The sequence below is a fragment of the Excalfactoria chinensis genome, chromosome 7 (genome assembly GCF_039878825.1).
Source record: "Excalfactoria chinensis isolate bCotChi1 chromosome 7, bCotChi1.hap2, whole genome shotgun sequence".
Lineage (NCBI taxonomy): Eukaryota > Metazoa > Chordata > Aves > Galliformes > Phasianidae > Excalfactoria > Excalfactoria chinensis.
Genome location: NC_092831.1, coordinates 22,389,943 through 22,406,901, shown reverse-complemented (window position 1 = coordinate 22,406,901; position 16,959 = coordinate 22,389,943). Strand labels below are relative to the sequence as shown.

The window sequence follows — 16,959 nt, the reverse complement described above, 5'->3', positions numbered from 1 at the left end:
CTCATGTGGCTGTTTGGCACAAGTAAAAAACTGAAGATGATCAGAAAATCAAAGAGATGAAAGATACCAAATCCTGAAAACAGAAGATGAGAGTGTATAAAATTCCCTCATGGCTGCAATCTCCTGTGGCAACTCCTTCCCCAACAGTGAGGAGGAACATGGCATACAAGGCAGCCTGTGAAGCAAGAAAATAGCCATGGCTGTGTGTGGAAGTTTGCACAACAGTGTCAGAGATTAACAGACTGGATGAGTTTCTGAAATGCTATGTCTGGCATAGAAGTGAAAGAAGAGATGATATGCAAAGCAAGAAGGTGTGATACTGTTTGACAGATATAAAGGAGTCACGTTTACAGCCATAGAAGAAAGAAGAGGCATTTTGAAACATCTGGTACAAGAAGAGAATATTGGAATTTGGGGTATTCAAATCAAAAGGGATGCCCAAGACTACTGGCTTCAGTAAACCTAACAACCCCTGCAGTGTAGGTTCAAGATACTTGTAACGATAGCACAGGCTTCCTCCTGGGGCTCGTAGGGGCTTGACTGCTGGAAGTGTAGCACAGTCAGACCATTGGTTTGTGCTGCACTGGAGACGTGCAGAACAGGAATCAGCGTGCAGGGGCTGGAGCTGCACAACCCTTGGTTGACCCCTTGCAGCATATGTTGATTTTTGTTCAGTTACAGTGACTGCAATTCAGATGCTCATTTGACACTGAGATCCAAACACGAAGGATAGGGGGATGAAAAATTAAATCACTGCTCAGCAGGATGATATTTGCATTTGTATTAAGCTCTGTCTGCAAGGCAGAAAACCCTACAGAACTCTCACTCCCTTTCATGAAGGCCAGTTTTCAAGTTCAGAGCAGCAGCAGAGGGAGGATTCTCTTTACATCATCCTGTAAACAGCATATAGACCCCAAAGACAGGGTCAGGGAGAGCCAGGACTGTTCTGGCACGTTATTCAGTGCATGAGACCAGATGGAATAAATTAGGATTGCTCTGTTTGTCATATATGCTAATCCACGTATGCAGAGTCAGACTTAAGGCTTAACTGGCGTGCTTCTCTGCAAACCGTTTCTCAGTCCCTCACAGTGGTGGATAAAAGGTATTTACTGGTATGTCATCTCCAACAAGCTGCAATCAAATCACTACAGTGCTTTAAAATAGTGATAGTGTTCACTTTGACAAAGGGCTTAAGCTTTTCCTGTCCTGATTCACCTCATTTTTTTTCAGTATTCATTTAGGATGCTTCCCTGTGTCTCCCTTTCTTTTTGGTTAATCAATAGAAATGATATTTGTCCTGCATATCCCAGGTCTTACTTTCAGTATCATGCCTTGGGAGCTATTGATACACTTTAGATATGGAGATTACAAAAGTGTTAGGGGTAGGAAAACAAATTATACCGCATTTGCTTTAGAAAGTAATAATTTCCACTGATAAGCCTCAGGCACACTGCATTTATTCAAGATTTAATTTACCATATCCACTTAATAATTTTAAAGGGAGACTGTAAAATATATAATAAAACTCTAAGGAATGTAGATCTGAAACAGACACATCTGCATGTAAAAATATACATACCCAGATTAAACAAAGATTATTGACACACATTTATGTTTTCAGTGTACATCTGCAATCCCACCTTACATTTGCACCAGAAGATGTGATTTTTCACACTGCATCACAATCTGAGCACTTGTTAATGTCGCATTACACAGCAGGGGTACTGTGGATAGTGCTAAGCCAGGCAAGATAAAGCTGTGCCCTGGCAGAGGGCTGTGCCCGCCTGCAGCTCTCTGCAAAGACCATGAAGGGAGGTGGCGAGGTGCTGCCATCCAGCTGCCAGGGCTATCAAGGAGGGACAATCCAGTAGCATGCAGGGACTTGTGTGGATCCTGCTTGCCTGCTTCCTCTCCACCCCTGTGCATGCTCTTCACTGACACAGCTGCAGTGCAAAGGCACAGGGAGGGGCAGTCTCAGCCTGCTGGGTCATAAACTGTGGTCCTGTACCAAACACTCAGCAGGTGGTGGGCATCTAGGCCTCTCTTGCCACTGCCACCATGGGCTGCACGGCTGGCCAAGCACAGCTCTTCTGGGAAGGCCTTGGGTGATGCCAAGGCCAGCCATGCAGCCTGTGGTGTCACCCAGGGCCTCATTGGCATAGTTACACCGCAGCACCTGCTACAATCACAGTTTGTGGTGGTAATGTGACTTTGCATGAATGGCCCAGGACCTGGTCAGCAAACTCAAATAAAGCTTCCAACTTGGAAATGTCTTAAGCTTTACTTGGGTTAAGACATCAAAGCAGGTTGTTGCCACTCTTCCACATCTCTGTTCCTGTCATCTCCCCTCAAAGAGAGAAAGAATCTTCTCATCTCAATTTGGAGGAATGTAAATGTTGAACAATCCCAATTTTATTTCAAAGTGGAAGCATGAATTTATTTTTCATTTAATTATTTATTCAGTAATCCCTATAAAATACATCTTGTCTTCTCTGTGTGAAAAGGGATCTTATGCTAAAACAACTGCAATTACAATTTAGGATGCCTTGTTAATGTAACCATGCTTAATTAATGGAATAAAACAGGCTTTTGTTGAAGACTTTACCCTACTCCAGCAAAAAGCATCCCTGAAGAACATGTTTAGATAAAAAATAACCTTCGGTCAGCACAATGTTCAGAGTGCCTAGAGCAGTCCCTGAAGGCAGCTGAGCAGATGCGGACGCTGGTCACAGTGGTAGGACCTGAGGACACTCTCACACCCAAAACATTACTTGCTTATGGGAAAAAAAGTTAAAGTGGTCTTCAGTTGTTCATAACTGGACCCTGATTCTCAAAGGAGCTCTGGTACAACATAGATGCCAGAAGAAGTGGATGAACATTCAGGAGGACTCAGCAAAGTACCTTATTGGTAGAAACAAAAATTCACAAATGAGGTAAAGCTATGCTCCAAATTTGACACTGGTGTCTTCTAATGCTCACCATATGACTTCATGTTGTCTTGCTGTAGGCAAACATAGGAACTGGGGCTTTTCATGATCACAGCAAATCTTTCTCACAGTCCTACTTGTCTTGTTTTTTCCTTCAGGTAGATTGGTTTCTCACTCTTTAGAGTAGCTCAGTTATGACTTCAAATGCTCTTTACAAACCTAAAGTGAACAATCTAAGGACTTACATGCTGAATGCTTAAGTAGCTTTCTTTCAATCTTGATTTGCCCTGACAGCCCACTTGTGCTATAACCTAATTGCTTGACTACGTTTTGGCTGACTTTTTCAACACTTTCAAGCATTTGTCTCAGACTTCAAACTGCTCTGGGCTCAGAGGGAAGCATTTTGTTCTTTTTTCATTTTTTTTTTCATATTTTACAGCAACAATGGTTTCTGAGGATTAGACATACAGGAAAAGAAATTACAGGCTAAGACTAAGGCAGTGGTTGTTGGGAAAGGTCAAAAGTTCTGGTTCTGGTTCAGGTTCCCCCAGCAGCTCAAAAATACCCACACATTAGGAGGAGACCATCTCTGAGGTCCAGTGCCATCCTTCTCTCTTACACACTTACCCTCAACACAAGATACACCACATTTTCAGCCACCATGGAAAACAATCCTTTCTTGTCTTTTTTCCCCCTTTTTATGTTTATCTTTTATCCTTGAATAATATTGAAGTTTAGCCAGTACTTGCTGTGGTGTAGATATCCATGGTCAATAGTAACAAACACAATGAGGAAATGACAGGCTGTCCTTCCATTCCAGGAGCAGGTGACTGCCTGGAAGCATATGAGGATAGTGGTGTTTGGCTGGGGGGTATCATGGCTGCCAGGAGCGATACGCAGTGTATTCTCGTGTTGGTGCATAGGATGGGTAGCCCTTGTTCTTTTGGTGAGGTGGATGCCGGGGGGTCATGTTCATGTAGTCACTCTGACGGTACCTGTTCCTCTTGGATTTTTGCTGTGGGAGAAGGGGTGAGAGACACATGAAACTGTTTCTGCAATTAGTCTGTCCTACCTGTGGTGAACATCCTAAAAGGGGGAAAAAAGAAGGGAAGAGAACTTTCGAGTGTTAACAAGATGTGCGAAATGTTAATAATGAATTTGATTTTTGCTTCTTTGAGTTAAAAAATCATCTTGCCCAGCCTTCAGACACATCAGCTGCTGGCAGTCCTGGTCCTGGGTTGGTTCAGGGAAGCAGACATATTTATAAGAAAGCCTCCAGTTTTGAAAACATTTATGAAAGAACACATGTCCTCATAAAATAGTCCACAGAATAAGCCCAAACTGAATGTAAGTCTCCAGCTAATCTGCTGAGAGATGTAGTGTCAGTTTTCCAGGACAAGAAGTGCTGCAGATCAAGGATACAAGCTGATCTCTCTCACCACAAGTTCTCAGCTAGGGAATGACTCAGCAGAAGCACTACAGCCTTGAGCAGTGAAGATTTCCCTAATTTATTAGGAAGGAAAAGAAACCGGCTTAGCTGGAAGAGAACAAGAGCAGGAAAAATCAGCCTGGACTACATATGTAGGTCACTATGAAGGTAATGCCTTCTGTTTATTTCCATATATATACAAATAGCGCAACAACACTATTTGATAGCACAAATTCTCATCTGCAAAACACTGTTTTTCAACACAGTCACCACTGCTAGTACTAGTGGAGGTGACACATTGTTTCACAGCTACTGCAACGGTGCTGTTGTCAGGAAAATGTTGCCCATGTAGTTCATCTTTTATTGGTGTGAACAAATGGAAGTCAGAAGGCATCAAAACTGGAATATACAAGTAGGTGTGGTAGGACAGTCCAGCTAAAATGGGAAACGTGCTCTACAGTCTTCAAACTGGCAAGGGATCTGGTGTTATTGTGTTGTTGACTTCTTCTCTGTTCTCCTGACTCTGGAAGCTCCAGTCTACAGCATAGTCAGTGTTGTGATGTAGTGGTCAAAGTTGATGGTTGGTCTGGGTTCCAGGAATTCCAGAGGATCACCTCTTTCCTACCCCAAAAGACAGTGCACACACTTCACCTGCAGAGAGCTGTATCTTCAGTGTTTTATTCTATGGAAAATTCTCATCTCCACTCAGTGTACTACTATTTTGACTTCAGCTCATAGCAGTGTCATCATGTTTCATCACCGGTAGTGAAGCGATCCAGGAAGCTGCCACTTCAGCCTCATACTGCTTCGATAGATCCTGACAAACTTGCACACAGTGTTATTTCTATTCCTGTGTGAGCATTTGTGGGATCCACCTGGTGCAAACTTTGCGGCATTCCAGCATAGACACTGTTCTTTCCAACACATTGAAGCTGATATTCAATTCCATACACTGTTCCTTGATTGTAATCCACCAAATCTGTGTTGATGAGCTGACCAAGATGCTCTTCATTTTGTGGTGTGACAATATTTATTGCTGTCTGGAATGTGGCTTGTGTTTCATGTCACTGTTTCCACTGCTGAAACTCACCACCTCCCAGTGCTCACATTCACTCTTTGGTATCCAGAAATGTTCAGCAAACATCAGTGAATGTCAATGGGTGTCATTTTTTTCCCATGGAGGAGTTCAGCGACACACCTTTGCTTTATACACACTTCCATATCAGGCACCAATTTGCCAGACTGCCCCTCTGCTGCCATCTGTCACACAGCAACAAAGTGGAATGGAATATTGGTGGGAAGGTCCAACTTCTACTGCCATACCATCAACATACATCTCTGATGTTGTGGGCCAACATAAAAAAATAGGAGGTATTACTTATGGAGCAGCTCCTGTGTATTATGGCTTGCCTACCAGTTGGAGTAGCAATGCAAAATATATATGCTGTTCTGGGCATTCCTTTGAGGTGCAAAAGAACCAAAGCTGCTGTTAATCTTTCATCTGTCTCATTAACTAATCCTTAAAAAATCTCATTTCCAGTGTTGAATCCCCGCCTCACAGTGCCCCTGTGAGACTTGGGGAGCATCCCCTCCAGGAACAAGAGTAGCAGAAGGCAGGTGAAATCATTTGCCTATAATCATAGAGGAAGTTTGTGGCTACAGCAGTGTGTGAACCTGTGGTTCCTGCAGACTGTGCATGAGGTTATTGTTCTTGTGTAGATGAAGGCCTTCTTACAGGAACTAGGTGAAGTGCTTTCATTCTTTTTCCTTAATGCTGATTACACCTTTTCTTACAATGTTTTAACTGAAACTTCCTACATACACATACATACTATGTGCAATATACTGCATATAGTGCAATATGCATGTGATGCTGTGCAATTGGAGAAGGCTTGCATTAGAAATCTAACTGCTGTACATGCAGAGGGAGGCAGTTAATATCTATAATTTCTATGAGACACTTAAAGCTTTTTGATTTAAATGTTATATATATGCAAGGGGTTGAATGGAAATTATGTGCTACTTAAGCTGTGCAGTGCAGTTGGTGCATTTCATCATTAGACAGAAAAGTTTTCTCTGTCTGTGTTTACCTCCATAATCAATTTTTTTATTCATCCATTAAAATTTAAGAGGTAATTTCACATGAGAGAAGTACATTTTGTTAGCATGAATGAGTTCTGGATTGTTCCAGATGAAATACAGCTGATTCTGGAGAGGAAAACAGTTTTCCTCCAGGAAAGACAGAACTGTAAGAAACAGCACATCTTTAGTTGCTTTCAGAAACTCAAGTGATACAGACTTGCCTTGGCTGGCAAGTACCATTTTTAGGACCTCATTTTAGCATCTACAGTGTCTTCTAGGCAGCTTTGTTTACATTCAGCAGCACTCCAGGTACATCCACACACATGTTATCAGGAGAATAGCACCAGCAGCAGTAACAGCAGGTAAAATTGATGCAGCAAGCAGCATGCATCACAGTGCAGCCTTGTCAGTCTTGCTGGGAGCAAACATCTTATCAGTGCAGTGCATAGCCATTGGGTACCAAGCAAAAATAGCAGAGAAAATGGCTTGAGATCTTAAAGGATGGATTGGAAGCTATAATATCTCTCATCCAGGCACAGCTACTGTGGCACAGCTACTGTAGCACAGCACGGTAACACCAGCAGCTGTTCACTGTAATCCTCTCACAGCTCCCCTGTCAGTTTCTATAGAAAGGCACTAAGAGGAACCACTTAACCTGCCTTTATATTTTCCTATGACAATGTCTGATTTGATTGTTTACCATTAGAAATATGTATATATTGAACAAGTGTGTTTTTGTGAAACAGTTAACAAAGCTCAAGCTTCAGCTAGCAGTGTGAATGGTTTTCTGTGTATGTGCAGCATGTAGCCTGCCAGGGAGACTGCACCCTTTGTAAGCCCTTCATACAGACTACCTCATAATGTGTTGAAAGACACTATTTAATGGCAGATATACAAGGAGAAACAGAGTGCAAGGTGCAGAACACTGTGTGGTCATACTTCAGGTCTTTCCAACGTGGAACAGAAGATGGTTGGACTAGATGATCTTGTAGGTCCTTTCCAACCTTGTGATTCTATGATTCTATGGTGACCCTAAGTCTTGTGCTGGAGGGTGGCATTCTGCTGCCACTGCATCACACTTTGTCCTTTCCCTACTCCAGCAGGACTGGACTGGATGTGACCTGGGCCAAACAAATCTCCAGAGGGGTTAGAAAGCAAATATATAAAGAACTGCAAGACCCTCTCTGTTTTTTCAGGGTAAATATACTACTGAGGCACTGGTGCCCCTGTTCTCTTGAAATCAAGCTGTCAGAAATATTGTGTACGAGAAGGAATTGCTTAATGGGCACAGGACACCAGTGTGGATGGTTTGGGGCCAATTGAGGATTCTCTGAAGACTGTTTTACCGTAGGCGAGCTCCTCCCATCAGAATAGTCTCAAAGAGGTTTGGCAGGAGTGCTTGTAGAGAGATATTTTCTTGACAGGGAGAACTGGCTGGAACTGGAAATTGTTTCCCAGTTTTGCTGAGGTGCTGGACATTGCCTTAAGACTCTATTGAAGAGGCTGGCTGCCTATCTTGAGAGCATCTGGTGTTTCAGCTTTCTTGGGGCATAGAACAGGTATGCGTATGTAGCTAGGCTGAAGAAGCACTGTGATCCTAATGTAAAGGATATAAGTGGATTTGTGGTAATTATGGGAAGAATGGCATGACAGATGAAGAGCACGTAGGGACAAAAACCACATAAAGCAAAGGGTAACATTTTCTTACCCGATAGATTATGAAGACTGCAGTTATAAGCACACTGTAGAAACCAAGAAGTCCTGTCACTGTCACCATGACCCAGTAAGAAGTTGCAGACTCGGGTTCTTGTGTTTGGATGGGTGTCTCTTTAAAAGAACAAAGAAAACTTTAAGAACTTCAAAGCTTGTTTACTCTTTATTTCAACACACCGTCTGTATTAATCTTATCATACCCCTGATTAAGAAGTCTTTCTTTCTAAGAAACCAGGAGCAGCAATTTCATTTTAAGAGGCAATCCGGCTATTTTTTCTGCCTCAGTCCAAAATGTTAGGGGTGTGTACAGAGAAGATACTGGTGTACAGGTTCTCAGCTTACCTCTCACGTGAATGACAGTCCCATTGCTCTTCTCATTATAGACATATGGAGGTGGATACATGGCCTCGATTTTGCAGAAGTAGATGTCAGTTTGGCTGGCACTCATATTCCAAAGCTTGAAGATTACTTTGTCCTTATCATGGATCCCCCGGCAGTTGAATTCTTTATTTGAATTACTGTTAATTTTGGTCATGTTCCATGAAATAAAGCAGACTTCAACTGCACTGTCTGTTCCTTTGTGCAGCGAGGCTCGAAATTCTTTCCCTGTTCCATTGTATGTGTAGTTGCAGACTAGAGTTGCTGTTCTGTTGGCTACAATGAGCAAAGGACGCTGAGCCACTAGAATCTTGTTTTCTGGAAGGGAGGAAGACACTTGTTTGCAAGATATATTAAGAGACTTGAGAACCACATGGCCTCCTGTGCAACTTGTCTCCATGTCTCTTCTGTTAGTGCTCCCTGCTAGGCAGTACATAACACCATGCTGCAGAAGCAGTTTCTCACAGAAGCTCTGACTGCAGCTATCCTCTCTCTCTATGTAAGTAATTTCATTATTACCAGGGGAGACTGAGGTTGAGGGTGTTTTTCCACAGTCAGAATACTATGAGAGAAACCGTCCCATGTGATTTAAAGTCAAGGGTCAGAAGACTAGTTTGTTTGTTAGTGTGTATGTATGTGTAAGGCCACCTTAGTCTACCCCTTCCTTAGCAAGCAAATTGCCAAGGAGAACTACAGAGTGAGAATGCCATGAATTAAATGCTCAGTTATGTAATCAGATAAGAGAATATTGTTCATACCTTTGCTTTATAATTCAAGGACAGACTTGAAAAGTTTGCAGGTGGAACCGGTTGAAATTTATCAAGTATTTGGCCCTTGGACAAGAAGCACTAAAAGCAAGAACTGGAATAATTTTAATTAAAAAAAAATAAAAAAATAAAAAATCATTTATCTAGCTAGCAGCTGTAGCAGATTCTTAATCACTCAGAAGACTTAGGCTGACTAATCTGACACAGTACTGGCACTTAGCACTTGAATTGCCTGCAAAAAAAAAAGCACATCGTATGAAGATACAATTCAGTTTGGATTGACCAAACTGATACACAAACAGAAAGTATTTTCTGACATGCAGAACTCTGTGCTACTAACTGCCAAACAATAAACCACTACACAGACTGTGCAGAAAGACAGCCGCTTCCAGAAAATCCACCCTGTACAAATGAGGCTTTTCAAATGGTGACATGCAAATAAGAGGAAGAGAGTTTTGATTCTTAAGCTAAGAACTTGCCAGAAGCAAGGATAGTGCTTTTGTGTATGTATATCATTGTATATGTCTCCATGGAAGTTCAATTTTCAGGAGTTCTTAGCAGCCTCTGATGGGTTGCAAAGAATTGCTGTGCTTGAGACAATGATAACGGTAGGTCTCTCCAAAATCTGCTGTAAAACCTGCATTCATTCTACTTAATCCATGTGAAGACACTTTAAGAGGATAGTAAGGAAAACAGAGGGGAAAGAAGGCCAGATTCACAGTGCCCAGGAAACAAGTGCTTCAATATATTTAATATTTAGGACTACATGGCTGCATTTAGTATGCTCCTAGATGCACAGGAAGGGGGATCACCCTGGCCTCTTGGGAGGACACTCCTTTGGGGTGAAGGGTACACAAATTTATTTCCATGCTCAGTTTCAGGTCAAGAACTTAAGCATGCCTCCCTTAAGGCTGTTGGGAGCCTGGGCTTCTAGAGGGCTGCAGGAACATTAGCTTGAAAGAGGACAGTTAAGTCATGTGGTCTAGTCATATGTTCTGCTTTCAGAAACAGATACAAACCAAAGGCATATAAAACAAATGCATTTGTACAATTGATGTGTTATTTACATAGATCCAGAAAACATCCACACCAGATACTACTAAGCATATCTACAGGTGTCGTGAAGCCAAGTTTTCCATTTTGAAACTAATTCTTTTTGCATAGCTTTCATTATGAGAGCTGTGAGTGAAGACAGTGAACTTACATGGTGGTCACAGCATGCACAGGGACATTGGGAAATTCAGGTGTAATCCTTGCTCTGAATCAAAACAGAAGATGGACTTGAGTGCGACTCTAACAAATTCAGAGTGAAACCCTTGGCTCCAGCTGGAGCTCCTAGACTCTTTCCCTCATTCTTCTGAAATGTGTTTGTGGTAGTTAGAAATGTACTAATGTACTGCCATTCCCCAGACACCTCTGATTCTCTCACCACTCTGAAGATGAAAAATTCCCAGCAGCTCTACTCATCTGTAAGCTGGTAAATGAGTCTATAGACGTGTTATTCCTCAGCTTCCCAAAGATTCCCAAAGAGAAGTGCATGCCAGGTTTCCCTCATCAGACACTTGTTGGCCTTTTGGGAAGTTGAGCCAGAAGCCCTCTGCTAAGGTATACCCTGGCACACTGTGAGACATTAAATGCACAAGACTGGAACAGGGAGTGAATACACAGAGATGTATGAGTTGGTCAGGACTAGTCGCAGGGTGTGGACAGTAAAAACAAACCATGCCCAACAGGATCTCCAAGAACCAGCCCAGCCCATGAAACTGCTGAAGTTGTTCATTTTCTCACCAAAAGTTGTGTTTACCAGCCCTTTCTTGTCATGAGAGCAGGAAGATATGAGAATCTTTAGCAAAGAAGGAGTTTGCAGCCCAATCTCCTCATGTCTCTCTGTTCAGTAGCTAACAGCTTGCGGGTTGCATCAGAGCTTATTGCAGCTCAAAAATCTCATGCTTTCAGGGAACCCAAATACTCTGAAACTTTTTGTTTGGGTGAAGAGTGATCATTTCCATTCTTTCCAGTACAAAGACCCCAAGATCTTGCAATCCCAGAGCAGGCTGGCAGTACCAGCAGACAAGGCTGGTTCCTACTGAAGGTGCTGCCCATGGTGGATTTTCATTAAAATGAAGACATTTCAGCAAAACATTTCAGTTTCATTGAATAAGCATTTTCCAACAAAAGCTCTCACATAGGCCTATAAGACATCCTAGTAAAGGGTGAGGTTTGCAGGTTTGCATTCTGCCTCTTTAGACCTCCTATTTGATCTTTTTTCTTGTTTGTTTGTTTGTTTGTTTGTTTTTTCTAGAAAATCAATCTTTGGCCTAAGTGGGGAAGTACAAGTGTGCAGTGGAATTGTTCTTTGGTTACAAAAGCAGAATTTAAAGCATCTCAATTGAGACAGAATTGTTCTGATTTTTCCTTCACCAGTGCCCACCACTACAGCCCTGGTTACTGCAGGAGCTGAATACACGTTCAGAAGGGGTTTTTTTGTTTCATAGTTTTTATCTAAAATAGGCATCCTTGAAGAGATAGTTGCAGAAGTACTACGGCTCAGAAAAAAATACTTGCTTCTTTTTCACTGTAGCTACTTACAAATAATTACCTGTTTGTCACTGCAAGTACTTACAGAAAAACAGATGGACATTTACCACATAGCCCAATCAGATCACTATGGGCAGAGGAAAGACAACACTGAAAACAGTGTCACTGAGAGACCACCTTCAGATGTTGTTTAGACTCTTCTGCAGAACTCAGAGACTTACCTTGAACCTTTGCTAGTTTGGATTCCTGGTGTATAATAGTACATAGCTTCACATCATGAGCTCCCCTATTTAAATACAGCTCTGGACTATTTATGTCCCTGCTGTGATATTTTGCTTATTGGAAAACAAACTTTTTATATGCATCTGCCAAAAAAATAGTTTCCTTCACCTAACGTCTTGGCTTTCTGGCCCAGACCGTTTGCCTCACCATGCCAGCTGAGTGTTGATGACCCAGCCTCGTACTGTTGGTGCTGAGATAGCTAAACAGTGGGAAAATGTTTATTTGTGGATCGTTAAATAAGGGCTGCTCCTAAGAGATTTGTTTAAGCCAAACCTAAACCAAATCTTCTTTTGCAAAGTGGCTCTACCATGTAAAATCTGAATTGATTGAAGGTGTTTTGTTTTCCATTTATAGGAACTAATTAGCACAGTGTGAACAGGGCAGGGCTGAAGCAAGGCAAGCCCACAGGCAAGTCAGGCCCTGTGTTATCCTGCTTCTCCAAACTCGCAGTTTTCTCAGACTGAAGGAAGTTGGTCATGACAAAATATGTACTAGTTTTGTGGGGAAAACAAAGTAAGGCCAAATAACTCTTACTTGATTTCTGATCTGAATAGGATTTGAGTGTATTCTTAGTAGGATTTGGACCATTCTGAACAAACTTGAGCTGAAGCTACATTTGCCTTCACAAGGACAGTTTTTCTTATGTCTCTTTGGGTTTATGAAATAAGTGAAACTCTGAAACATCCAGTGTGTGTTTCCAATAGTGTACATTTTCCCCTAAATAGGGTTATGACTGCTGTTTCCAGACCTGTCCTCAGTCATGCTATATAGTAATAACTATATATGTCTTGGCCTCAGGCAGCAAATAGCAGTTATGAAAATCATTGTCCAGTTTCAAAAGTTTGTAATGTCTAGAAATGTAAGAACACTTTAGTAAGTGCACACATGCTGCAGACTTTCTCAGGGTTGTAGGTTTTATAAGTGACAGTGTGCAAGATCTCTGTTAAGCTTTTCTGTATGTTGTCATGCTCACCATATAATCACAAGCAGGTTGTTGTTTTTTTTCACATGATGAAAGAGGTCCAATCCATATATATTATCTGAAAAGCAGTACATCCCCAATCACAGACCCTTGATGCAAGCAAAGGTTCATTGAAGGTTTTGTTGTTTGTTTTTTTTTGGTTTTTTTTTTTTTTTGGTCAAGAAAGTGAAATAAAGATGACAGAGATGGAAACTAACTATTTTGAAGGTTTTTTTTTTTTTTCCAGAATGTTCCATGAATCATTATCAGTTACAGGAAAAAAATATTCTGTTAAAAATATTTTGCACTCTCTTTCTTTTTCATGTCTGTTCTCTTCAGGGAGCTATTTGCCAGAGCAAGGAATCTGGGATAAGTTGGGATTTCTCTAAGCACAGTAAAGAAACGGCCTACTTAAGTCCTGCTGAGGGGGTGGAGAGGAAAACCTGGAAGGAGCTTATTTAATCCACAAGTGGAAAGACACACAGCTATGTTATAAACAAAGCTGTTTGTTTCTTCAGTTGCTTTTCTGTTGTTCAGTTGCCTTTACTCTTTTGCAAGTGCAAGAGTCTTCCTCAGTTACTTCAGTCCTAGGTGACCCAGCGCTATGTCTTTATGGAGAGCCAGAGGGATCTACCCTTTCTAATGTGACAGACTGGCTTTTACTAACCTTTCCTCCATTCATGCAAATGCTGCACCAAGCAAAATATTCTTGCTGAAATTAAACTCAGTTTGAGCTCAGGGGTTTCTCTTGTCTGTTTGTGATATTTTTGAGCCAGAATTTGTTGTTGTCATCCTTATCATAGCTAACCTTGCATTTTCTGTTCTGGTAACCTTAGTGGGTTTAAGCCTGACTTTAGCACCCAGAGGATGATTTTAGCACCAGCCAGCATGTTAGCACATGCAAGCACAGGAAAAGATGAGGTCATTTGGGGTCCTCTGCAATGGGAACATTCTTACATTACTTTATCTCACCAAATAAACAGATAGCCAAGTATTTAGCAGCCTTTCTGTCAGAGTGTAACTATGTAGTTATTTAGCTGATAGAAAGCGGATGATGAGGGTGGAGAGGGACAGGCTTTGTAAACATCAGTACTACTGAAAAGAAATAATCCAATCTTGTAAGTCTTCCCAGCTTTACAGTTCCACGATTCAAACTCAACTTGCCCCACTCAATGGTGCAGCCTAACAAAAGCACGACCAGATAGATTCAGTTGTCTTCACCCGAAGAAAGTACATTTTGTGGTCTGAGGAAGTTCTGTAGGGCTTTGACTTGTCCTAGTATTGTCTGTATAGCAAGGATCATTCATCTCAGGATCAAAATGAAAATAAGAGGCATGGAAATAGGTGACAGCCCTGAAAAGTAAGCTAACTCATGGTTCTCTTCAAGCAAGTCTCAATAAATCTGCTAGAGAAATTCATGTTCTTAACCCAAAGCAAGTGTATGGATGTCTAGAGAATCATGGCATAACCCTGGTTTCTGATAAACATACACCATATTTTCTCGCAGTTCAGAAGATGTTCATTCCTCGTGGAAATGGTTTTAAAACTATTAACTTATCCCTGCTACCTATCCCCTCCTGGAATTATTGTCTTCTCAGACAACCCAGTGGACTACTGTGGAAGTAATTATGATATTGCAAGCAGAGAATTATGAAAATGCAAAAAGGACAAGGAAGAAAGAGCCTATCATCTCTTAAAGAAATATAGATCAAGGCTTCATGCAAATCACAGTGCCTTTCAGGAGGACTAGAACTACAGAATAGCAACATGCAATTTAGGAAAAATATAATGAGTTTTATCTCTTGTATTAGGAAAAGCAACTCTTTAAATATACTCTATATGTGAAAGATTTGTACCAGAAAACAGATTTTTGTCCCTATCTGTAAATTCCTCTTAAAATACAAGACATTGATATTTGGAGGTGACCAAATAACAACAGTTCACAGGCTGGTGATCTGAAAAATTGTCAAGACTGACCTCGCAAAACCCATCACCCCTTGCCTTGCTTTGCACTTTGATGTACTCCTTGGAAAGACATGGTAGCTCTGAATGCACTAACACTGCATCAGTGTTAGACAGCAGTCAGACAGCTGAAGATTCAGAAAGATTTTCTAAGACTCTGGACTTCAAAATCACAAATAGGCATTTGTGTTGTCCAAAATATTTTCATAAAGAAGCAACATATCTGGTAAATATCAATAAACTACTAAACAGTGCGAAAATCAGATAGTCGGCAATTCTAGGCAATTCTCCCAACTTTGAACTCAGTAAGTAGCTATACTAATGTTCCTTTCACTTGTTGATGCTCTGAGAGTTCAGGTGGGCTCAGCTCTGCAGCCTGTTACACCGAGCTGGCCCACAATAGGACATAGGACTGACCACAGCAGGCTTGGAGGTGGCCCCAGAGGGCACAGGCACCCGCTCTTCACAAATCCCCCCAGCAGATGTTGAAAGCCACAAAGCACAATCTGTGTAGGCTAGGGGAAGGTGAAATAAACTCCCTCTAAATAGGCAGATCCCAAATGCATCTGAAGAGATGGCAGATTAAATAGATACCTCTTGAGTCTTGTCTAAGAGCGATACTTGTGGAAGAAAAACATCAACCTCCTGGTTATACTGAGTTGATCCATAAGCATTTTCTGTAGCAAGCTTTGTCTCTTCTCTGATGTTTAAATACAATATAATTTCTGCAAAACTAATCCAGATCTATACAAGACTGTCTCCCCCCTCCTATGATGCAAATGTTGAAAAATCATTGAAACAATCACAATTTTTCTGTTACCTGTTACGTCTGCAGCAGGGATGAGGCAGAGAACCACGAGGATCCCCAGCATCGTGATGATGATGGGCCCACGGCCTTGTCCCCACCCTCCAGGCACTACTGAGCCCCCCAAGGCTTTGCGCCACAAGCGTCCCTACAGGGCAAGCCACACCATCACCAGCTCACACAGCTTCTCTCCTCCTCCCTGCATGGCACGTGATGTACAGCCAAGTGAAACTACCACAACGGCAGTGTTCAAACAGGAAGCTTGGTTGTTTGATGGCTTCAGCCTTGGGAAGCCTCTGTGTCTCGGCAGCATTCAGTAACAGCTACAAGGCAGTGGAAGCCCACCCTCTGAAACATGGATTCTTCTCTCTGTATTGCAAGATATATAGGTAGGCTTGGGGCTTTGCAGGGCTGCACCCATGAGAGGGAAAAATGGACTTCCCTAGAAGTGAAATGCTCCTTTACTGAGAGCATGTATAGGAATACACTGTTCCCATCACCATGGAAAGTGTAAACAACAGTTTTTGAGTTCTTGCTGCCCAAGTTGGCCCCTAAGGAAACTACACTCAATGAGCACTATCTCTACTCACCCTTAGCAGCAAAACTCTTCCTCTCTTGGCTCACTATTTTGCTCCTACCATTCCCCCAGGAATGCCAATGTATCACAAGATACAATGTATCACCAGTTACTTTGGTTTATGCATTTTCAGTTTTCTGTGTCAGCTTGTCACCTAAATGCAGACTAACCAGTGCAAGAATTAGCTGATCTACCATACCTTTCCTTTTTGAAAAATATCCTGAGTCATAAATGAGTGTTTCTGTAATCCAGTTGGCATCTCAAGAAAGGCAGCATGCAGCAGGCACACTTCTCAATCAGTTCTTTCACTAGAGTCCTGTTTCAACTATATCTCTTGGCCTCATTAATATTTACTCTTCTTTGCCCTGGAAGCTGCTATTCCTAGTCTCTAAGGTCTTTTAAGCTGTGTTTTATTGGAAATCATCTGAATAATCTAAGAGCAGCTGTAGCTGGTATACCCATCTGCAGTCTAGGAATTTGAACAAGATTTTTATGGTTTGCAATCAGTGCAAATTTTCTGCAACACTGAAAGTTTTGG

General features: G+C 41.7%; 1 protein-coding gene across 1 annotated transcript; it reads right to left on the bottom strand.

Moving 5' to 3' along the window:
* Nucleotides 1-2,602: 2,602 nt before the first annotated feature.
* On the bottom strand, nt 2,603-16,013 carry CD28 (CD28 molecule). Its single transcript, XM_072342181.1, is given in 4 exon segments — nt 2,603-3,942; nt 8,147-8,265; nt 8,494-8,847; nt 15,860-16,013. Coding segments are annotated over 4 exon segments (768 nt in total). The 3' UTR covers nt 2,603-3,801.
* Between the last annotated feature and the right edge of the window lie 946 nt (nt 16,014-16,959).